The sequence below is a fragment of the Apis mellifera genome, linkage group LG5, assembly GCF_003254395.2.
Source record: "Apis mellifera strain DH4 linkage group LG5, Amel_HAv3.1, whole genome shotgun sequence".
Lineage (NCBI taxonomy): Eukaryota > Metazoa > Arthropoda > Insecta > Hymenoptera > Apidae > Apis > Apis mellifera.
Window position 1 is genome coordinate 10,905,446 of NC_037642.1, and position 26,220 is coordinate 10,931,665.

Sequence of the window (26,220 nt, forward strand, 5' to 3'; positions counted from 1 at the left end):
ATTTCATATTAAAATTAATATGAGAATTTTATTTAGAGATTTAATTTCAAAATGAGAGATTGAAAATATGGAAATTTTTAGTAGAAAACAAGTAATTAATGAATTTTTAATATTGCGTCTTTGAGCTATTAAAAAATATGATGCATTAAATGTTAAAAAAATAATTAATAAAAACAAATTTTACATTAAAATTGATATAAAAAACTTGTCTAAAGTTTTAGCTTCAAGATGCGAATTCAAAACTACCGAAATTTTGAATAAAAAACGAATAATTAATGAATGTTCAATATTACATCTTCAAAATGGCGAGAGATAATCTCTATCCTTGTTGCACAATATTGCTTTCTTTGTTTCTGACTTCAAATACCTCCTTGCACATTTTGTTATGCTAATAATAAGTTAGAGCTTCGGATGTTTAAACGCGAGATGGCGCGAGCTGGCGAGATAGATTAATTTAAAAAAAATTTTAATTTCCTATTTTATCGGCAAAATATATTTTATCAACAATTAGAATAAAATTAAAAAAAGCAAAGGAATTAAATTAATTATAATTTAAAAAAAAAAATATTATAAAAATGTTAAAATTAAACAAAAATGTATGAATAATATTGAAGCGAATAATAAAAAAGAACATTTGTTTATATATGTGTAAATATTTTTGCAATTTTTAAAAAATTTTTAGAAATTTCTGTATACAAATATATAGTATAGTCCTTATAACATATAAGAATATCAATACATTTTGAAATATCTATTTAAATTTTTAATCACTAAAACAAACAAAATTGTCTTTAGTATACAAAAAATAGTGCTAATCCTACAATTTTTAATCTATTTTTATTTTTTTCTTATTTTGCTTTCCTTATTTTTGTTCTTTAAAATTTATGTACCCAAGAAATATTTGATGAAATGCGTAAATCAATAAAATCAATAAAATTATTTTTAAATTTCATTATGTAAAATAAACATTTAATATATTTCATCTTAAATTTTTTTTAAATTCTATAAATAATTATCTCAATAGTCTTTTTTTTATTAAAATTTTTATTTATATTGATGTAACATTTCATTCTCTTATATCTAAAGAAAAAAGAATATTTTATTTTAATGAAATAATAAATTAAAATATTATATGAAATATTTTATTATTCATTACTAATTTATTTTATAATGTATTTAAAATAAAAAAATATTTATTATAAATTATTATTTAAAAATAATTTAATCTTAATATAAAATATAAATTATATTTTCTATTGTTTCTTTATGCATATACATTTGTAAGTACTTATGTAAGATTTATGTAAGTGAATACATATCTTAAATAAGATATAGCATAAATTAGTATAGAATGAAGTCTTTTATATATACTCATTGAATTCTTTATTTTGTAGTACATATATACGTATATAGAAGGAATTATGTGGCATTTAAATGAGACATTAAATAACTATGTATCGTGACTTTGTGATAATTTATCCAGTCATTAGTAAATTTCGCATAATTTTGAAATAGAATAAATAGGCGACGAAATTCGATACCATTAATCATTTTAGGTTATATTTTGTGATATTTGTTAATTAAAATATGCGCGCAACTATTGCGATATTGTGTGTTTTTCTTGGTTGTTGCAGTAATGTTGTTTTCTTGGAACTTCTTGTTAAGTCAGTATTATATTTTATTTTTTGTGCATTATTTTTTTATGTTATATGTTTTTATTTTTAAATATTATTATATTTTATAAATATAGTTATTAATAGTAGTAATATAATAATTTATATTTTTCAATAATATAATTTTGAAATGTGATATTAAAATCATTATTCATTAATAGTATATTCATCATCATTATATATAATAATAATAATATTATTATTTTTTCAGAGATGATCCAGGTAGTGGAAATCTTATCACATTTTCACAGTTCCTTTTTATATCCATAGAAGGGTTTTTATTCACTTCAAAATGTGGAACAGTAAAGCCTAATATAGGAATAAAAGATTATTTTATATTAGTCACAATGTTTTTTATTGCAAATGTTTGCAATAATTATGCATTTGATTTTAATATACCTATGCCGTTACATATGATATTCAGAGCTGTAAGTAATATTTATAATACTTATATAATAATAAGTATATTTATATTTAAATATAAAATATATTAATATCTAAATTTTTTAATAGATACAAAATCATATTTAAATTTATGTTTAATAATTTTAGGGTTCTCTGATAGCTAATATGATTATGGGTATTATTATTTTAAACAAAAAATATGTCTTTAGTAAATATTTATCTGTATTTATGATAACTCTTGGAATTGCAATTTGTACTATTGTTAGTGGAAAAGAAATTAAATCTTTACAACCTAAAAATATTGAGCAAGTACCAACTACACCATGGGATGATTTTTTCTGGTGGATATTAGGAATATCATTATTAACTATTGCATTATTTGTATCTGCAAGAATGGGAATTTATCAAGAAGTATTACATAAAAAATATGGAAAAAATGCGAGAGAAGCATTGTATTACACGGTAAAATTTAATTTTAATTTTAAATTATTACCTATTAAAATTTCAAAATATCAAATTCTTTTCATTATTAATTAGAATTTGTGTATATAATATGTAATAAAATTAAATATTTATTTTCAGCATTTATTACCTTTACCATTTTTTTTAACATTGACTTCTAATATTTGGGATCATCTTATATATGCTCTAGCATCAGATCCAATAAAAATATCAATTATTAATATTCAAGTGCCAAAATTAATTGTATATCTTATAGGAAATATTTTGACACAGTATCCTTTTATTAATATATAAATTATATAATGTATATTAAAATTATTAACTATTATTAATTAAAATACATAATCAAATTTTAATAATATATAATTCTTAATAATAATTTTAGATATATGTGTATAAGTTCCGTTTTTGTATTAACGACGGAATGTACATCTCTTACAGTAACATTAGTAATAACATTACGGAAATTTTTATCTTTACTTTTTTCTATAATATATTTTAAAAATCCATTTACAATTTATCATTGGATTGGTACAATCTTAGTCTTTACAGGAACAATAATATTTACAGAAATATTACCAAAAATTGCAGAAAGTTTACAATTTACAGAAAAGACTAAGAAAGTTCAATAATAAATAATATTATTAATTATATAAACAAAAATGTTATATGTTGTATAATATAATTGAAGAAAACAAGATAAACATATCAATTAATACAATAATAAAAAAAAATTAATTCTTTATTATTCTTTATTTAAACAAAACAATCTATAAGTTGTCTATAAAACTTTATGATTTCGTATAAAAATTTATTAATAAAATTAATAAAATGAAAAGATTATTTTCACGATATTAAAATAAATAAAAAATCTCAATGAATTATAAACATCAAATTCATAATTCATATTTCCTATTTATTTAAATGATTATATTTAAATTACACGCGTACAAAAAAAATCTATATAAAATTGCATATTTTTTTTATTTCAAAAAAATCAAATTTTACTATGCATATTATAATTAGATTTATTAATTATAAAATTTATAATATGATATATTGTAAATATGTTTTCATTATAAGATATAAAATATTTTAATTAGATTTTGATAATCTATTTAATTGATAACACAAAATTATTTTAACAATACAAGTATATTTTTATTTTATAAGATATACTTTATACAATACATACATTTTTTTTATCTAGCAACAATTTACATTTAAGATTAAATTTCATTACGGATATTTATATATTATCATACATTTGCCAATAAAAGCTTATTAATCACAAAGTTGTATTAAAAACCAAAAAAAATTTATGATTTCAAATTGATTTCAAATAATGGTTGATAAATCAAAATTAATTTTGAATTACCATTTATACGAATTATTTTACGAATAGTACTAAATTTAATGCCTTCAAATTTAATAATAAAAATAATAAAAATTATATAAATATTCATATATGAAATATAATTTATAAGAAAACTATTTGTATTTAAGTTAAACACACTTTTTAAAAACATAACATATACAATTTCTGTATAAATGTACAAAAAGGTAAGAAAATAACACTAGGATTCAAAAAATTGAACTAATATTTTTCTAATGACTAAAGCATGAAAAATGAATTGCGGTTTTATGGTACTTTACATTTTTTCTTTTTTTCTTTCTTTCTTTCTTTTTTTTTAATAAAATTAATATATATTCAATTCTAATTTAATTTATATAATAATATGCAATTATATATAATAACACTTGAAATTGGAATTTTATCTAATATTTACTATTCTTAAATTGGTCAATATGAGAAATTTGAGATTAATTTTTCGTTATTTCATAGTAAAATTCTGCAACCTGAGTGAAAGACATTTTCCTATAACTTAATTTTTTTCTTTTAAAAATATCGTCATTATATAGTTAAAATATTTTAAAGAAAAAAATATAAAAATTTCAATTATTAAATATAAAACAATTATCATTATAATATATAATGTAAAAGTATCGAATGAAATCTAAATAAGATAATTTGTAATTTTACAATTAATATAATTAATAAAAGAAATATTTTAAAAAGGAGTTATCGAAAGTTAACAATGATTATTAGCATAAATTATATAATCATTTACATTACAAGATTCTTACAAATAGTTTTTATCGCAGTTTTATCGAATTTTATTGATACTATTTGTAATTATAGAGAATAATTATATTACGTTTAAGGTTTTTTTTTGTACTATCGCTAAAGATTAAAATGGAACGGCTTCAGGTTTTTCAACAACTTTAAAGATATTCGATAATTCATCGACTAATGTTTCATATCGATAGGCCACTCGAATATCTGGTACATTTGTTCGAGTAATATCATTACCAGCCACACCCTCTTTAGTATAATTTGGCCCAAGCCAGTATTGTTTACTCTATAAAAATAAAATAAAAATATTTACATAATAGTATTGATTTATTATCTGTTAATCAGAATACATACCTTGTGTGGAAAACCACTCATAAGTACTGAATTTCGGGCTAGTTCACACATATCGCATGAACTAAGTTTCCATACTTGTGCAGCAATACTATATTCTTCCATTAAAGGTTCCTACAAGAAAATATTATTACAAATTTAAATATGAAAATTATGGGAAAAAAAAAACATACTTTAAAAGAATTAAAAAGATCTTTATATCATACTGACCTTAGTAAAATGAAATTGAAGAGGATCGTCTGTAGAAAGACTTATACATAATCCTCTAGCTAAATATTCAGGTAATGGATTACGATGATAATTTAAAAAAAGAGAATTATTACTAAGAGGTGACATTGCAATCCCAATTTGCGCCAAATAATATAAATATTGTAGTACAGGCACTTTTCGAAGTAAAAGACCATGAGAGATATTTTCTGCCATCATATAACCACAGACAAGATGTTGAATAGGACCAGCTTCACCACAATGAGGTCTAAGAACAAAGGTATTTAAACCTTGTTCTCTACAAACAATATTTTACATTAGATATTTGTTTATACAATATTATAAAAATATATATATCAATAATTAATATCAAATAATTATATATATAATTAATTGTAAAGATATATTTACGCTCTGAAATGATTTAGAACAGTCATGTTTGCATAAGTATAGTATTGATAATATCCGTAAGGAGGATTTTCAACATCATCCCATTCTGCAGGAGGACAAACGTCTTTGTCAAATAAAGGATTTTCGGGTTTACTTTCGTCATCAACGGAATCAAATCCTATTACCTATAATATTCAATATTAAAAATTCTGAAAATTATCAAAACCTGTTTGTTATATCTACTTACATATTGAAGGAATTTATGTAATTCTGGATGAGAATTAGAGTCATTTGTTACTTCAAAAAGAGGAAGAAAGATATTGTTTAATATCTCTTGGAAGTTTGTCATCAATTTGTTCAATTTAAAAATATCACTATGAAATGATAAATATCAGATTAATACCAGAATTTAAAATATGATTTTATTTTAAATTCTTCAATAATATATACATATACTATAACTTACTAAAGTCGTGGAATTTGAATAAGCCAGCGTACATTATCCGAATATACATCACTTTGAATTGCCCATTTTGCTAATTTGTCCCATTCTTCCGGACTTTTACCATAAATCGAAAGACGTAACTCCGCATTTTGATATTTCGATTCTTCGAGATCACTGGCAACTTCTTTAATTATACTTGCGAAAAATTTACCATTTAGATAATTATCCGTTTTAAGAAATACTTCACGGAGACGACTTTCACCGATAGGATTATATTTAGCATTGAATTTATCAAATCTATGAAATGTATTTCTATCCTAAAAAAAATGAATTATAAATAAATTTATTTAAAAATTTTTTTTTTTATATCAATGAATTCAATAATATAAACTTACTGCATGTACATCCAACATATCAACACTAAGATCATAAGTTGTTAAATTCATTGATTGAAATACTTCGCGAAGGGTCATTGTCTCTTTATTTTTAGAACATGTTACAATTTCATCTGCATGATTTTTTAAGGTTTTCTTAATAAATCTAAGCAGATGTTTTTGATTCATACAAGATGCTGCATGAATATGTGTATCAACCTGAAACCAATAACATTATTTTAATTAATAAATGATACATTTTTCTTCACTTTATTAATTATTAATTAAATATTCATGATATAAATTAACTATAATATAATAATTATTTATATTTTTTTCATACTAACCTTTCTGATATTGTAGAAATCTCTATGAGGAACTGCTTTTTGACTGGCAAGTTCTCTAAGCTCATTCAATAATACATGTAGTTGGTATTTTGATGAAAGATAACTCAGTCTTCTGTAGCAAAAGGATTTTAATGGACCATCAGCGATCATTGTACAAAGAAGATTCATATCCCTGACAAAAGTTGCTAAATCAGGATATGAATAAAGAATTGGCTTTCCATCGGTGAAATCTTCTTCGTTTGCATATACATTAAAAACACCATTGACAGGAGCAATTATATAATTCTTTGCTGGAGGAAATTCACATTTCCATGGATCTCCTCGAGATGCAGGTGCATGTACAGGATGATCTAATAAAATTTATAAAACAGATATTAAAATATCATTATTTTTTTTTTTTAACTTTTTGTATTAATATGGAAAGAGGATTAATTTTATATATTATATACATAAAATAATATAATTTAAAAAATTTTTCAACAAAGGATAAGAATGGGAGAAGGACCTTTTAAGACGCATCTTTGAGTGCATTGATGTCTACATCAGATCCATAATTTCATTTTCAACTTCTAACAGCAACTTTTACCTTGAGAAACAATACATTAAGTTGATTTTACATCATAAAAATTTAATATATCAAAAATATCATATCATTTAACATAAAAAAGAATTAATCAAGGGATTGATAGAAAAAATTAAATGTTAAAAGAAAAATATAATTTCGTAAATTTGGAATAAATACCAGCGATAGCTTTACGATCATCATGTTGAACTTCATCGTCACTGCTCACTGGTCTTTTATCGATGCTGCGTAAAAACCGTGATGTTATAGAAGGAAAACTCTGTTTAGAATTATTCATGTATTTTTCACGTATTGCCAATGCTTGAACCAACATCTGGGACGCTTGCTGTAAATCTTCCAAAGGTACCTATAAATATATAATATTAAGAATTTTTTAATTTCAATATTACTTAAATCTCTTAAATTTTATTTTCTTTATCATTTCTCTCTATTTTTTTTTTTTTTTATTGAAATGTAAAAAGAAATTTTCCAATCATTATATATTACATAATACAATAGTTTAAAAATTAAGAAAGCTTTTTATAAAATGATGAAAGATAGACGGAAGGGCAAAATAGCGATATATAATAGGGATTTCCTACATAAGACAACACTTTTGAGGTTTCTTCTCATAGAAATCTCAAAAAAAAAAAAAAAATACAGTCTTCTACGAACATAGATATATATACAAATAAATCAATTGGTTCTATCGATTAAAACATCATTATGTTTTAATTACAATTAAATAATTGATAATTATATTTATAAATTTTAAGGAAATTGAGAAAAATCAGCATTTATTTCAAATCCTTGGTAAAAACTAATTATAATTTCATTTTGTATGAGATATTTAATATATTTCAAAATCAATTATACATACCCCGGAAGTATCTTCACCAGATATGGATACCCTCTGAAAGTGTGGGACAAAATCATTTTCTTCGAGATTAAAGTGATGATCGACATCATCTGGTATACCAGGTCCGAGTGATGGTTCATAATGGCTACGACGTTCTTCTAAATCCTTGGCAGCTCTAAAAAAATATTCTAAACATGATTTTTTATTCAAAAAATATAGAAATTTAAATAATGATAAAAAGAGTGAAACATTAAATAGTTATTACATACATATATAACTATATAGTTTTTACATATGTATTATGTAAAAAGAATATAGAATAATAAATAATTTAAAAAAATAAAAAAAAAATATAAAAATCAATTTATTTATATATTTAAGAAATAAAGGAATATTATAAATATGTTGTGATAAAAATTTAATCATATTCCGAAGAATATTGTCAGTTTTGAATATTAATTTTTATAGAACACATTTTTCGTATAATCTTATAATTATACTAAATATTATAAAATTGATAAATATTTTTATAATAATGATTGATTTTTATATAAATATTACAATACAGTATTTATTCGAAATTTGATTCATGATGATAAATGCTGATTACCATAATAATCCGTAAATTTGATTTTGATTACGTAGAAATCTAAATTAGTAAAACGCATTTAAAATATGTTATATTTATCTCGTTTTTTTGTTTGATATTTCCACAGTTTATCAAAGTTTGTAGAAAATATATCTTCACATAAATACAAGTATTACTTTTCTTATATAATAATTTCAATTATATTATTTTAATAATATTTACTTAAAAATTATATTTAAATTAACATTACATTAATCGTTTAATGAAATAAAATAATATTATTTTAAAAATATATACAGTTTTATATACAAGTTTTCTTTTTATACAAAATATAAATATTTTAAATGGTATTATTATATATGTTGATAATAATGTGAAATCGAAGCGATTGAGCTGAAAATATATATATGCTAAAATATCACGCAAGTAGAAAACCGCGTGCATATATTTGTGCATTGACAATCTAAAAATTAAAATTCTTTACGTTTTTAGATATTTTTTTTCCTCATATATACGATATATTATTCAAATTATAGAATAAGAATATATATATTATATATTTAGATGACTTTATTCTAAATATCTCTATTGTATTGAAATCTATAAAGACAAAAGCGAATAATAGCCACAAAGATCTATTATACCTTATTAGATGTTCGAGATGACAAAATTTTAGATCAAAGTATTATACAGGACAAAATCGTGTCAAAACGATAGCAATCCTACATATATACATATACATATACATATAATTTCGTAAACATAATTAATAATAATAAACTAGCATAATTTCAACGAAATACATTAAAACTTAAAACTATATTAAAACCGTTGGATAACCTATACAAATATTTTGATTAACCACTTCAGGACGGGTGATAGATTTAATAATATAAATTTTAAAGAATATTTTTTAACGATGAAGATATTTAATTTCATTGAAAATTTCAAATTCGTTTATTTGATACAAAAATAAATATAGCCTTTCGTTAATTTATTTTTTCATATTTTACTTCATCATTTTATATTTTTCATTCAAAATGAAGAATCTAGAATTTAAATCTATCAAACTGAAACAAAAAAGTCATAATAATTTTAAAATTCAAATACACAATTATATATGTATTACATATATTGGGTTTTATATTACTGGTCGTTTTGCGGTTATATTGTAAAGAGAAATAATAATTAATTATATTTAAAATAAAATGTTTTCTTATAAAAAAAAAAAATCCGTCCTAAAAGGTTTAAGGGATGTGCAACATGATGTGGGCATTTTAATTTACCTCAAGAGTATCCTATTATCCCTGAGCCATCGTTTCGACTCGTTCGCACCGGCGAACATGTTACACGTTCCTTGTCTTGTATTTTACGTCTGTTGCATGCACGCTGACAGCGTCCGAAAAACGAAATATTTCATAAGCAAATGTTTCTTTCTTATTATATACATTTTTATCTTTTTCTATTTATCGCAAATTCGATAAAGTATGAATTCGAAAAATATGACCAAAATAATATTTCAGTCTTTTTATCAATATATTTTATTATTTCATTGCTCATTGTTAATTCTGAATTTTTTTTTAAATTCATAATGATAATATATATTCCTTCAATCTAATTTAAAATTGAAGGGCCCAGTATAAAAAACGCGTAATATAATATATGCTATAATTTTACAGAAATTTTTGAAGAAAAACAAGTTATATGTTATAATATTTTTATTAAATGAATTTATAATATTTTTCAAAGTGCAACACATCTTTTCAATTAAATTTCATAAATGTATTTGTTTTACTTGTATCATACATACTTGAAAAAATAAAAATGAAACTGCATAAAAATTTGTAAATTCTTTAATTCTTTTTTTTAATATAATAAGTCTATTTTTAAGTTTTAATTATTTATTTGTTTTCGATATGAAGAAATTTTTATTTTTTTCTATTCATGAAATATTACATGTCACGGTACTAAAAAATAATTTAATGAACATTAGAATGCAACAATTAGTTGATAATATAAAAAAAAAATGACTATATGTGTCTTCTTCCCATTGAGTTTATATTTTTATATAAGCCATTCAATTGTATTGATGTAATTACAAAATATCTTTAATATAAAATTATATTAAAATAATATTAAATTATAAATTATATTTTCTCTATGATATTTCAATCAAATGATAACAACTTGACAAAAATATTTAGCATAATAATCTATATTCATTTAATAAATTCTATTTTTAATTTAACATTAATATAACTTAACATTAATAATATATGTATAATTTAATTTGTTTAATTATATGTATATATACATATATGTGTATATACATATATACATAATATATATAATATAGTTTAATTTTAACACATTTACATGATATTATGCTCATACGGTAATTAGTAAGAAAAAAAAAAAAAACATTTATAATATTAAACTGAAATGAAATTCAAATAGAGTTTCAAACAGTTGCATTAATCCATATGTTGTTACGATTACAAATGCACAATAATTTGCAAAAAAAATTACAATTAATATATTTAAAATTACGTAAGAAATGTAAATGTAAAATTTGATCATAGTATAAAAAAATATGAACAAAAAAAAATATTCATCAATGATTATCAAACAATGAAATGAAATTTTTTTAACTATATACATAAATGTATCACTTAATAAACCTAATACTTAATACTTAATATTTAAAAATCTTAATAATAGCGAATATGTGGCTACTAAACGTTTCACACGGAAGGAAATAATTAAAAAAAACAAATGTCCGCACTATCAAAAGAGCATTGCGTCGAATCATGCATGTACGCGTATACATACATGTATACGTGTCATTCACAAAATCCTTTAGAATCCTTTAGAAGAGAGGTGAACAAGGGGTGAAAAAAAATGTTAATAACGTTTGGCCAACGAGGGATGAATTTGTCTTATTCCATACTGCCCCTTTTTCATATTCATGGATCCCTTTTTCCAACGCGTAATTTGAAGATGCACGGGCACGGTAAACGCACAGAGAGTATGAAATTTCTGTTAATCGATACGTTAACTCACATAGCCTGGCCTCGGAAATGCTCGTGGCGAGGTCATGAAAGGCTATCGTAAAGCCAAGCCAGGGGATCATGCGGTCGTCCAACACGAGTGTGATATTTCTTCGTGGTGGACCGGAAACGATCTACATTGCACGCAGTGCATACCGGCGAAAACTTCCTCCCTCCTCGATGGTTGCACGACTACTGAACGGCCGACCGTGAGAGCCACCCCTTCGCCGTCTCGCCTATCACTACCGCGCCACTACCATGCTGCGTAGCACTATTGTCACGTCGCAACCACATTGTTTCTGGCTACTTATATACTATGTATACATATATGTGTACAGCAATGTAATCTATATGTTTAATTTCCGTCAACGTAACCTTCCGTTTCATTTACTTCGATACTATGATGTTCATCCCAATTATTGCTCTGATATAAATATTTTTTAAAAATATAAGTAACATATAAGAGACATACATATACATTTCGCAATTACATAAATTTGAAAATATCACTTGTTAATCAATTAATGAAACACGATTTTATCGATTGTTATATTAAAAATTAAGAATAATTAAATTCTATCTATTTTTATTTATTTGTCAATATTTAAAAATTTTCTTTATTCAGCTGATTATTTAGAAATAAAAATAAGAAAATAATAAATAATTTCATGGAATTAAATTACAAATACCAATTTTATTATCGCATACTAGCTTTCAAAAAAATCAATTTTGTTGCGTCACGACATTATGCTATGCGTAGCTTGATCGTTATAAAGAATACCATCATCGATCCTATTATCCGTAATCTTGTAATTAAATTATTACATCCTGTCAAAAGTAAAATATTTCAAATACTTTTGAAGGTATTGACAATCATGTTTATAATTTGTCAATCAATTATAAAATTATTTTGTCAAAATAAATTTATATTTATCTATAAAAAATTTATATATATATATATTTTTTTAATTATTGCTCAATATCATAGATTGAATCTATTAAAATTCGTTAGATAAGTAAAATTGTAAAATAATTTTATCTACTAAACTTATTTAAATAAATATATTATTATAAACTTATATTTTAAACTTATATTATTATTGAATTTAACTCAACAATTTTTGCAGCTGAATATATTTCTTCATTCAAGATATCAAGAAATATTTATTGATTTAAATTTATTTTTGGATAAAATTTAGTATTTGTTATGTAATAAAATAATAGTTTTACAATGTCTTCTATTTAATAATATTATAAAACATTTATATCTAAACTAGCTTATCTAAACATCTTTTAAATGGAAAAATATAAAAATTATGGAGAATGAAAAACTTCCTCATAATATTATTAAAAGAAATATTTCTCTTTTAATTGCAGATTAACCATCTGTTAAATTGCTATGAAATGTTGTGTTGTGTCAATTCACAGAACAAGGAATAAAAAAATACTCTTCAGACGTATTATCTTTATCGGTGAGTGACCGAAGAAATTGAAAATGAAGCAAAATTTGCAAATTGTTAACTGCAAAATTGTTAAAATGTTACGTTTCTATAGAAACAAATAGTTGAAATGATTTGAAGAATACTCGAGAGATACAACTTGAAGATATTATACTAAGAAAGCTATTAAAAAAGCCAATATTGTCTAAAAAGAATTAAATTGTATTTAATATTCGCAAAGAAAAGTAAAAAAATGGACAATTCTCAAATGGAAATGATGTTATATAAGTTCGATGGATCTGGAATGAATGAAATTAAATCTAATGAACGTACTTAGGGCTGAATTCGAGCAAAAGAATCAATTTAGCTACTACGTCGTGTTAAGCAAACAGTTTAATACGAAGAGGGGACTTTATTATATACTTAGGGTGTACGATTATATTTGACATTGGTCCCTTATATAGATGATATGATAAATCGAAATATAGTGTAAAGATATAATTAATTATTCGAATAATTAATTTTAAAATAATTAAAATGAAAGAGAAAAATGGTTATAGATATATAATTATCACGTACTTAAATAAATATCGAACACGAATATCATTTTAAAATTTATCGATCTTTATAATATCATAAGCGATAAAGGAAAAATTATTTTACACGACTCTTAAGATAATTCGTTATAATTTTTTTTTTGTTTGAGTATATACATAAGTCAATAGTAATAAAATTTACTCATTCAATCTAAGAAGATACTTTATCATTGCTGTGAATGGAAGAATACAAGAAACTGAAAACTTTCCAACGAATAACAATTGAAAAACTAATACTATTATCCATCTCTAAATATAATTCCACAAATAATTAATTATTATACAATAATGTAATATTTGTTTTGCCATAAACATTTTCATTTATACTAAATTTTTTATAAAAAATATTTAATGATATTATTCAATATTGATCATAAAAAATTGAAATATTTTAGATCCACTTAAAATATTAAATTCAAAAAATAATTATGAAAAGAAGGAAAAGAGTAACTATTAAATTTTTAAAAATTGAGAAATAGGATTAAATAAATAATTCATCTATATTTGAAAAAATAAAAAATACAAATAAATAATGATACTTACTTGACGGTTAATTGTCTTTGTATCAAAAGCTTTTTCTCAATTTGTTCAATTGGAAATTGTGGAACTTCGTATGGAGCAGAAATTTCATTAGGCAATTCATGCGATGCGAGTCTCAAGGAAGTCCCACCACCTGTACCTGTTCCACCTTCCAGACCAAAAACTGGACTCTCACTTCCTACAATGATAAGTTACAAGCCTTTTAATTCTATCAACTTTTATATCTTAATTAGTTCCTCAAAGTTTAAACGCTTAAATATTTTTGATCTCGTTAAAATTGTATGTCCTCGCTTAAATTTTTAACTACAAATTTCAATTAAGTTTTTTTATATTATTATTTATTGTTGTCAATTGAATATAAAATATTTTTATTGAAATTATTGAATTCCATAATCTTAATAAAAAAAAAAAATTTACACAACATCTCATCTGAAAAATTACCATCATTTTTTGCTTGTCCAGTTTTCTGTAACCATTCCGTAACAGAATTGCGTTTATATCCAGTCATGTAGTCGTTTTCATTACCCAGCACCATTGTGCAAATTATTCTGTGAGTTTAGAAAGATTTTTCAGAATTCTAATACAATTAATTTGAAAATCTTCCATTTTTATCTAATTATAATATTATGAATATTTCTAAATTATTGATAATTATAATTTTTCTTAATATTATATTAAATTTAATTTAATTGAAATATTTTATTTAAATTTTGTGCAATTAAGTAATTTTGATATTTAAAACAATAAAATTTTATTTATATATATATTATCATTTATATATATGTATATTTTATTTTATTTTATTTTATATGTATATATGCATATATATATAAAGTTTATAAATTGTTCGTCTACAACTTAAAAATTTTTAAATTCAGAGATTATGAAATGTATATCCTCAGTTCATTATGCTTGCTAATACTATATTTTTAATTCGATATGTCTTCTTTTCTTGAATTATGAATTAAATAGTTATAAATAAAATTAAAAATTACAAATTATATTATCAATATAAATTCGCCAGTTAAGTAAAAAAATAACTTAGTAAAACTATTATAGATTCATCTATACTACTTTGTTGAATCGATATAGTGGAAATTTTTATGCATATAAATTGATCGTCATTTGTAACCTTGATTAATAAATATGCTGGAAATCTGTACATAATATTGCTGCAAAAATTGTGTTTTGAAGAAATAACATCATGTTAATTTTATTTTCACTTTACATCTATATATATATATTATATAATCATATTATATTTAACCATAAGCTATGTAATTCTCATCTTCATTTATTTATAATATAAGTCAATTTATTGATTCATTCATTGACTGTATTAATTCTTTTCTCAATTTCCTTAAAATAATAACATTGTATACGAATTTTTCAATTTAGCTCAAAACAAAGTATTGAAAATATGGCGAATATTCAGCAAAATAAATAATTTAAAAAAATTGCCCTTTAAATTAATTAACTTATAAATATCATGTTAATTTTAATAAGAAACCGATATATATATTATTAATGTCACATATACATTTAGACCTGGATAAATGTTTTTTACAAGGCTACATATTAAAATATCAGAGAGTAAAGAACTGTTGAGTTTATACATTACCAATAAAAAGAAAGAAATAAAAAGAGAAGAAATGTTAAAAGTTGAAGAAATGAAAAGTCAAGTTCTAAAATAATTACAAAATTCTAATTAATAATTAATTTGTGATAATTAAATTTATAAAATTGATTTATTTTAAGTTTCTTTCTTTTAAGTGAAAAATAATAAATAAAATTTGCAATTAAATTCCGGATGAAATTGGATAAAAAAGTTAATATTTGATAAATGCATAAAATCACCAAAATATTTACTTAATTTTTATATTTAAATTTGACCTTGAATTTATTCGTAAATTATTGAAATTATTTTAATAATCATCTCTATATAACATAAAAATAATAGCTATCAAAATTATTGATTAAATTTATTCACTAATTATTATATTTATTTATTTATTATATAAATATTATGAAATGAAAATATTTATTCGAATTTTCAAATAAAATAAAAATAAGAAAATATTATCTTCTTATAATTTTTCTTTTTATAAATTTGTTATTTATAAAAAGAACACTATAAGCTAATAAAGTGTAAACATTTTGCATAAAATTCATATTTTATTTTAAATTAAATATAAAATTCTTTCAAAATTTATTTTAAAATTTATTTCAAAAACTATTAAATAGTATAATTTCAATTTATCTTTTTGATAACAATCAGAATTAAAGCAACATTTACTATTTTAAATATTTTATTGATAAAATTGATAATTCAGTAAATTTCATGACCTATGACCTATGATAAGTTTACAAAACACAATGTGTATTAATAGAACAGAATGTGGAGAATACCATAAAACGAAAGGGCAACAGCTGTTTACATTCCTTAAGTACAATGAATTTCGTATTTTACCAGCTGGTTTAGATTGATAATTTTATTAAATGAACACAATCATAATAAACTGTTGGCTCATGCTAATAGGAGTGTGATGATTGACAGTCATGTAATTTTTTATGCAGCATTTTTTAATTTAGGTAACTGTAGATGTAATTGTACCGTATTTTCAATCTATAAATAAAGTTTTTTTGTATTTACATTCATTCGCGAGTAACTACTTTCAGAAAATATGTCTGCTCGCATGAGTCATCGAGAATTTGATTTGGCGAATATCAAAAATACGAAATTATAGCATATATTTATATTTATAGATATATAAAAATAAATTACTTCAGTGTTTACATATTTCTCACAGTTATAATTATATATATATAAGATATGACACACAAGATAATTTTAGTATTTACATGTATCACAAGTAAAAATTAAATTAAATTAAACTTAAAAATCTTTGTAAAAGAAAATCGTAATAATTCAGAAAAACATCAATAATGTTTCATAAACAATATAAATACTAACAATTATTAAATATTAATATTTAAAAAAAAAATAAATCATTGTTACCGAAAGAAAATTTTTAAATAACTTTGACAAATATGTTGTTATTAATATTTTTATTTTGATTAATGCATATTTAGATCAAAAAATTTATGGCATAAACGATCATTAGTTCAAAGTTTGTTTAAAAATTTTACAAACATATAAATACCACACTTTTGCTACTTCGAAAATCTAGTTCCGATTTATTTCTTTTAATTTATCACAAATATACACTCTTGTTTTTAAAAAAAAATTAACACAAAACTCTTATGCAAAATTATATAAAAGACCTGGATGTAAAACGAGACACTCTTAATTCGAGAAGACACTATTCACGTTAACTGATTGCGAGTATCGAATACACTGACTGTAGCGTAGAGTTGGCACTTGGTAGACATCGTAGAATCGGTACATACAACTACACACTCGTATATATACATATACAACTTGCCATCAAGCTGTTTTCTGGTAGCGCCATTAACGCACGTACGCCAAGATCGTGAAACAGTTCTCAAGAAGCGTTAACTATCGCACGTTTTCTTATAGCGATATAATGCTATATAAATATATATATATATATATATATTCCATTCATTATGTTGATTATGTTGATTCTTTATAGAATTAGAATGTTTTTCGGTAAATATAAATTATTTATTAATATATAATACTTTAATATTTTAATTGATATTTAAAAATTTTAACATATTTCAAGTGTTTGAAGTTGTGTTATTTTCGTATATTTCATTTTATAATAAATAACCTCTCAAGATGAAGTTATGCTAAAATTAATATAGAACGATGATGAAATATGAATCACTAATGATATAAAAATAGTATGCTTAGAATAACTTGAACATTTACTAAAATTTTTACATGGACCCATATATACATCTGTATAAAAATTATTATTAAATTAACATACATATTATTTTCATTTGATCCACATTGTTTGAAACTATGTATACATAATGTACATATACAAAGTGTAATTGTCAAAATAAAATCAAAATATTTTATACATACATATATATAAATATTATTCTATTATGAAAATTAATATTAAACAAATATTAAGTGTAATTTAATTTTATTAAATTAAGTGTATTAATTATTTGCATTTAAAGTATTTCATTATTAGTGAAAATCTAAATGTATCTTGTAATCATTAATAATCTGAATATTAACTCAAATTATTACATGCATATATAATTTAATACTTATATCTATATATGCATATACATAAATAATTATTTGAAATTAATTGATTACTTGATATTGAATTTCAATATATTATAAATATCTTTTTCATAAATGTATTTTATTATAATTAGTACATGATAAATAATAATCTATCTTCTAATTATTTATGTTTTGTTATCTATGAATTAGTAGAAAACTATCAGAAAAGTATTTCACACATTGACAGAAATTTAAATCAATGTACCAAAGTTATCTAATCAATATAAATCTGCACAAAATATTATTTTGAAAAATTAATTCTGATAACAAAAACTATAGAAATATATAATAAAAATAATAAATAAATTATATAATAAATTTTTAATGCATAATCAATTTATAATATATAACTATTTTTTATAAATCAAAATTATTTTTATATTATTAAATTTAATAATGCAATGAATGTTTTTTTGTAATATACATATATAATTTTCACTTTCACTCTTACTTGTGAACGAATTAGCTACATCCGTAACACTTATTATCAAACTATCGTAAATTATCTTTTCACATTCACACTTGTATTACTTTTTTTAATTATATTTCTTAATAATAATTGATAATTGTTGATACATAATCATAGAATTGTTTCATGAAAAGTCTTCGAATATTTTTATAAATAACTAATATATAAAATTCTCTATTTCGGATTCATAACTTTTCATAAATTAGATTTTGGCACTCGATCAATATTCGAGAATAATTATTAGAATTGCATTTCTTCATGTATTAATAAATGCACCGGAATCAATTAAATAATTTATAAAAATATACAAAATATTTTTATTCAATTAATATATTTAATTAATATTGCATTTAAAAAAATTTTTCAAAATGTTTTCAATATCATATATTTTTATGCGATAAATTATTAATTATTTATAAAATATTTATTTCGATGAAATAAATAAAATGAATTATTTATTATAATATTATTCTAAACAATAACTAATAAGAATTTTCTTTTTTCTTTAGATAAGTTTCCATAATTTCTTCAAGAATTCATTCAAGAATTCATTCAAGAATTCTACATAATTGAATTCTTTGTATGAAATTACAAAGAATCTTTTAAATGCTAATTGCTTCTAATTTTCTTCTTCTTATTTTAAGCAAATTCACAATATTGAATAAAATTATATCAAACTATTTAATCAAACACATAATAAAAATATTATTGAAAATTAAAAAATATAAATTAATAAAATACTACATAATAATAATATCGTTATCTTTACATGATTAAATTATTAATTCAAGTATATACTTTATATATCAAATTCTTTGAACAATACAAAATATTACGAAGACAATCTTATTTTAAAAATAAAAAATACTTTACATTAAATCTATATTGTCTATTTGTATATTATTACTAATTACATAAATGTGAATTCTTTGAAAAAACTTCCTATTTCTTTGAATATTATGAAATACTAAATTGCATCGATTGTAATACGAACATAAAAAAATGCAAATGCTTCTACATAGAAGTTACTGATAAGATATCTAATCTAATGATAGATTGGTGGTATTATATGTACCGTTATCCGATTTAAACAAAGATAACAATAATAATATATGTATTACAAATTTAATTTTTATAATATTTAGATATTGAAATTAAAACATATTTCATTAAATAATATAAAAATTATAATAGAAAATGAAAATATAAAATATAACTAAATAATTTATAATTAATACCAAATTATATTAACAAACAATATTACAAAAAATTTTGTAATATATTGTTTATTTTCTTTAATGTAGTATGAATTAGGCAAATCAATTAATCAAAATTTATGAAAATTAAAAACAAAATAATAACAATGTTAATACATATAAATATCAGTTTTTTTTAGTTTTTTTAAATGATTTAAAAAAAGTTTAAAATTTTTTTTTGAGATTCACATACAAATATTATTTATAATTTAAAAATCCATAGTATAAATGAACATAAATGTAAAAATGAACAACATTATAAATTTTATTTATTCCTTGCATTTATATAGCATAAAAAAAAATAAAAAATTAAAAAAAATTGAAATGAATAACTTTTTTTAGTCATTGCACAATAGACTCTTTAGAAAAAAATTTGAAAAACAATATTTATTTTTTGTACTTTTTAGAATAAGAATAATATAATACTATGCAAAAATAGTATTACAAAAATTTTAATGTATTCATTAATAATATTATAATAATTTTAATATATTTATAATTGTTATAATATTTTTTTGTTAAAAATATATAAATTTTTAAATATAAAAGTCAATCCTTTCCTACCTTCATCCTCAGGATCTATAAGAAAATTTGGTATCCTTGGACAGAGAAAAAAATCGTTTTCTAAAGTAGTGACACCTCTACTTGACATGATTCGATTTAGGCGAACACCGAACACTTCAAGTTCACACTACGATATGAATTTGGAATAATTTATATTCTAAAAATTTGTAATAGATGTAATAAATATAGATTTAGATTTTTTTCATAAGAAATATTTTTGCTTCGAATACACACCAATCTTTAACGTTTTCTTTGTAATAATGAATTCTTCTCTTTATTACACTGTTCAGTTAACAACTGAATTTTATGCCTCAACGTCAAGTTAACTACACTTAGTTTATCCAATGTTATGACACACGTGTGCTAATCATTTAACTCTATACTTAAATAAATATTATTCGTCAATGTTATTTGTTATCTATATATGAAATCCACACAGTCACTCGTAATTAATGTAATTTTATACACAATTTAGTGCATCTAATTATATATTTCTTTACGATAGACTGAACGCAGACGATGTCTCGTGATACTAATACACCAAAATGATACTGTTTATTGTTAGAAACATTGGTTCTCTATGTCGAATAGGTATTTACAAAATGGAAAAATATCAAAAAAAAAGTGACCGACGTTCTCTCGATCGTATAAAACAGGATTATTATTACACAAAACTAGTTCACTAGTTTTTTTTTTCTTATTTCTTCTTATTTTTATTTTCGCGTATTAAAAATGTTGAGCAACTAATGTACAATGCATGAACTGAGAGAAGATGGTTGCACGATGGCAAAAATACTATTCAGTAGGTGAAGGCGAGAAAGAGGACGATGAAGAACGCAAACAAAATGTAGGCTCTATGCCAAATTTCAAAAACGTCATTTGATGATATACTGCCATAATGTCATGCATAATGATTTCTTATGCGTAAAATATTACATCCATTTTAAAGTAATTTTATAATGTTTTATGCTCGTAAATTTAAAATAAATCAAGTTATTTTTTATGCTCTTTTGATATTATTTTTATATTATGTTATTTGATATTATTTGTTTTAAATAAAACATTATAAAATATCAGTTTGCATATTAATGATACGTGTTTAAATAATTATATATATATCTTTTTTTTCTCATTTTCAAAATTAATAAGCATATAATCTGTACACTTAAATAAAAATATTTATATCAATTGACGAAATAATTAAAATATAAACAATATATAAAAAAAATATATCTTATAAAAACATAATTCTATATAATTATAATAATTGAAAAATAATGAAGAAAACAATTTTTCAATTAAATTATTAACAATAATATAAATTCTTAACAATAAATAATTTTATTTATTATTGAAAACTATTAATTATTATTAGAATGAAATGAAATAAAACCACGTTAATGTCACACAATGAATTATTGATCCTCTTAAAAATTTTAAAACCATCGAATGATAACCATTTTTATGATTCTATTTTTTTTGTTCAGCATTGTTATCAAAAATGCTTATCTGTAGATGAGTTAAAATTACAGTATCATATTTAAATTATGTTTTATGCTTTGATGATACGTTCATAAAGCAAACTCGTTAAAAAAAAAATATTATAACTAATACAAAATGTTTCACTATAAACAAAATGTAAATAATAGTTGTTAATACTATAGCTATTTCAAATTTTTTTATTTACAAATAATAAAATAGAAAGTGCAAAAATTATGACTTTTGATATAAATATACGCTATACTTTTATAAAAATAATTTATTAAATTAATTGTATAATCTTGTCTTTATAATATAATTTCTCTACAAAAATGAATATATTATTTACTAATTTTAAATTTAATTAATTGATCAATGTATTATATAAAATTATATATGTATAATTCGCAATTTTATTACAATTATCTCAAATTTAAATACCACAATTATAAATTATAAGTTGCTCATTGCTATAATGATATATTTGATATGAAATATCAAAAAATGAAACTTACGGTCACGATGATGATCGACATTATGCGGTGTTGTTGAACTATCGGCGTCACCTTCACCATCTAATTCGTAATAAATCCTATTGGTTCCACTATTAACATCCTTCACGCTGTTTATTACCAGATCTTCCATTTTTCTATGAACATGTAGATATATTTTGATTTCTTTTTCCATCTAAATTTTACCGTCTGAATTTTAATATATTTCAATTTTAATATATTTCATTGTATGTTACTATTATATGAAAAACACAATTCAATATTGTCATTAAAATTATGTGTTATGAATAAATATAAATTTAAGATCTATCTACAAGTGTATTGTATATAAATATGTCATGTTCATATAATACATATATGTAAAAAAAATGTATATATCATTTATGTATATGAAATCATTAAAAAATTAATGAAAAACAATAATAAACAAAAAAACAGAACAAAAAATTTTTTATTTTCTAATCAATTTCTATTCATTATTAGCATTTTAACTTCTTGTTAACTTTTTATATCACAATAATAATGGAATTTTGCATTAATAATTGAATTCATATTTGACTAAAATAATATTTAGAAAAAAAATTAAGTTATTAAAACCTGAATTATATTTATGAACTTGTAATTGTTCAAGAAAAATGTGTTTCTTTTTTTTTTGTAAAACAATTAATATATAATTATATATAAAATTATATTCAAAATATACATAGAATTTGTTTTTATTAAAATGTTTTAAATGCAAGTTCAAAATTTAAATAATAAAATAAAAAAATAAATATGTAATAAAATAATAAAAAAATCAATAACATAGACAAAAAATTATTATATTATTTGTGAATAAAGCACATTTATATTTCTCTAAGATATATTTATCTAAGAATGAATTATAATAAATATTTTCTAATTAATGCTAAATATAATAAAAGATTAATAAAAATAATAATTCATATATCGAATTCCAAGATATATAAGCGAACGAATGATATATTTGTGACGATGCAATTATGTTAAGAAAGAAAATTTTAAGTAATACGGATGAAAACAGTGCACAAAATTCCTCTTTTGCTTGCGAAACTTCCACCTAACTTAGGAAAAATTTAAAAAAAGCAATTCGAAATAATCTTCCCAAGATATATTCAAAATTTTTGATATCTGCATTTGCATTGAGAAACATAATAATTATGATATTTACAAACAGAATTTAAAATAAAACATAAAATTATTCAAATTTATTGAAGTAAACAAAATTCCCAAACTTTGATCTTCCTATTTAATTTTTATAAATTGTGTTTGAAGACAATTGAGTATTGTATTTAAATCTTTTCATGTACGTAATTATTTATCATTTTATTTATTATTTAAAAAAATATTATAAATATAATTATAAAAAATAATTTACTCTTAAAAGAAAAGAATTTAATTCTGGATACAAGTTTTATTTCCAAAAAGTTCTGGAAATTTTTTCAAAGTGATCTTTGTTTAAATCAATATACGAATTAATGGATATATTTTAAAGATTATTTATAAAAACTTTTTATAAAATCTCATTTTAAGAAAAATCGAAAATATAAAAAAAATAATGATTTTATTTTAAAACTATATTTCTATTTAATTCTATTAATTAAATGGTAAGTGAAACATTTTTCAAAAATTCGTTAAAAAAAATCTTAATATTTACAACAAAATTAATTTATATATAAGTTTTTTTTATATAATAATTTATATAATAAGTTTTGTTTATGATGATATTAATGATAATTTATATGCAATAAATAAAATAATTGTAGGAAATAACTTTAAATTGAGTTAAAAGTTAACATGAAAGTTTATATGTAGATTAATGATTTCTCAAAATAGTTAAACGAAATATCTAGTTAAACGAAAATATAGATCTAAAAAAGACGAAGGTCAATTTAAAATCTTGAATTCTTTATTTAGATTAATTTAGAAAATTTATATTTAAATATGATAAAGATTCATTCATTCATTCAAAATGAAATAAGTTTTAGAATAAATTTTTGAAACATATTTTTAAATAATAAAATAATTTGATAAATAATTACATAAAAAAATTCAAATGATACATATTGTATACGATATAAAATAAAATAAATAATTTGAATTAATCTATCATTATTTAAATTAAGAGATACACAATAATATTAATTGTATTAATAATCATAATATTAATCGTATAGTAATATTAATATAATTTTCTTACACTTTCGTTATTTTCAGAGCTTACGCATGAAACGTCACTGTATGTTTTTTTTTTTTTTTAGATCACTATCCTTAAACATCACTCAATATAAACAATATATACTCATAAATTATATACATATGCATTACACAATGATGAAAATAATCACAGAACACTGTTTTCTAAATATTTGATATTTAAATAGCTACATTCATGAAGCATTCGGAATTTGCCTTTTATAGTAGCTTTTCTTATAGATACAACAAGGTCACGATGTCAAAATTTAATAGTATTTATGGAAAACAGATTCACTTATTTTATACATACGTATTTTTTTTATTTTAAAGATCACTGATTTATTAAGCATAAAAGAAGAACTTCATAAAATGATATAATTCTTAATAATAAAAGAAATATCACACATAAAACTTCCAGCACGCTGGAGCGTGCTGTTAGCTAGAGACTGTCACTGCATGTTTCAGTCGCGATATGTTGTATAGGATCGTATCTAGTATCATAAGAACCTTCTTATCTTGATAGGAAGATGAATATAAGTCATTCAAACTATAAAAAATCTGAATGAATGCATTTGAGAATAATAGTTTTTTTAAAAACTGTTCTTAAATCCTTAAATTTTTCAATAATCATAATAAAATAACCTCATTTATAAACATAAATCTGGCTTGTTTATTAATACTTAATATACAAAATATACAAAAACAATTTTCATATATAATATTGTGAATGTATATTATAATGTTGCTTATAAGTTTTAATAAATTTATTCATTAAATAAATGGAAAAATTGAAAATAGAATAATAATTCATAGTTGATAATAAATAATATTATATTATAAAATATTAAACTTATTGTAAACGTCAATGGAAATCATTGAAATATTTGAAAAAAACAAAATTTTTCACCTGAAATCTTAAAGGTAGTACAAATGAAGAAGACTACGGCAATGGGCACGATTAGTCGAGTGGCGCCATAGCGATGTGAAGCACGTCACACAATTGGCGCAGACTCACAACTGTCGATCTTGTGAAAATCCATATCGCATGATACAACAAATTATA

The 26,220-nt window shown here is 21.4% G+C and overlaps 2 protein-coding genes across 12 annotated transcripts; one reads left to right on the top strand and one right to left on the bottom strand.

The window, feature by feature from the left end:
* The first annotated feature begins 1,282 nt into the window (after positions 1-1,282).
* LOC725569 (UDP-xylose and UDP-N-acetylglucosamine transporter) lies at positions 1,283-3,203 on the top strand. Its single transcript, XM_026440572.1, has 5 exons — positions 1,283-1,664; positions 1,885-2,101; positions 2,226-2,540; positions 2,661-2,812; positions 2,926-3,203. Exons 1-5 carry the CDS (start codon positions 1,588-1,590, stop codon positions 3,170-3,172), a joined length of 1,008 nt encoding a protein of 335 aa, XP_026296357.1. The 5' UTR covers positions 1,283-1,587; the 3' UTR covers positions 3,173-3,203.
* Positions 3,204-3,676: 473 nt separating this feature from the next.
* LOC409444 (AMP deaminase 2) lies at positions 3,677-26,204 on the bottom strand. Of its 11 annotated transcripts, none has more exons than XM_006567712.3 (13): positions 26,065-26,204; positions 22,947-23,080; positions 14,430-14,604; positions 8,234-8,387; positions 7,534-7,720; positions 6,792-7,141; positions 6,466-6,663; positions 6,092-6,387; positions 5,873-5,999; positions 5,647-5,810; positions 5,239-5,533; positions 5,032-5,142; positions 3,677-4,963 (listed from the first exon to the last, which is right to left on the bottom strand). In XM_006567712.3, exons 2-13 carry the CDS (start codon positions 23,074-23,076, stop codon positions 4,793-4,795), a joined length of 2,358 nt encoding a protein of 785 aa, XP_006567775.1. In that variant the 5' UTR covers positions 23,077-23,080; positions 26,065-26,204; the 3' UTR covers positions 3,677-4,792. The 11 variants fall into 11 exon arrangements, with proteins under 11 accessions (XP_006567775.1, XP_026296358.1, XP_016767689.1 ...); XM_026440573.1 differs by lacking the exon at positions 26,065-26,204 and adding an exon at positions 25,162-25,443; XM_016912200.2 differs by lacking the exons at positions 22,947-23,080; positions 26,065-26,204 and adding exons at positions 20,953-21,079; positions 21,187-21,617.
* Between the last annotated feature and the right edge of the window lie 16 nt (positions 26,205-26,220).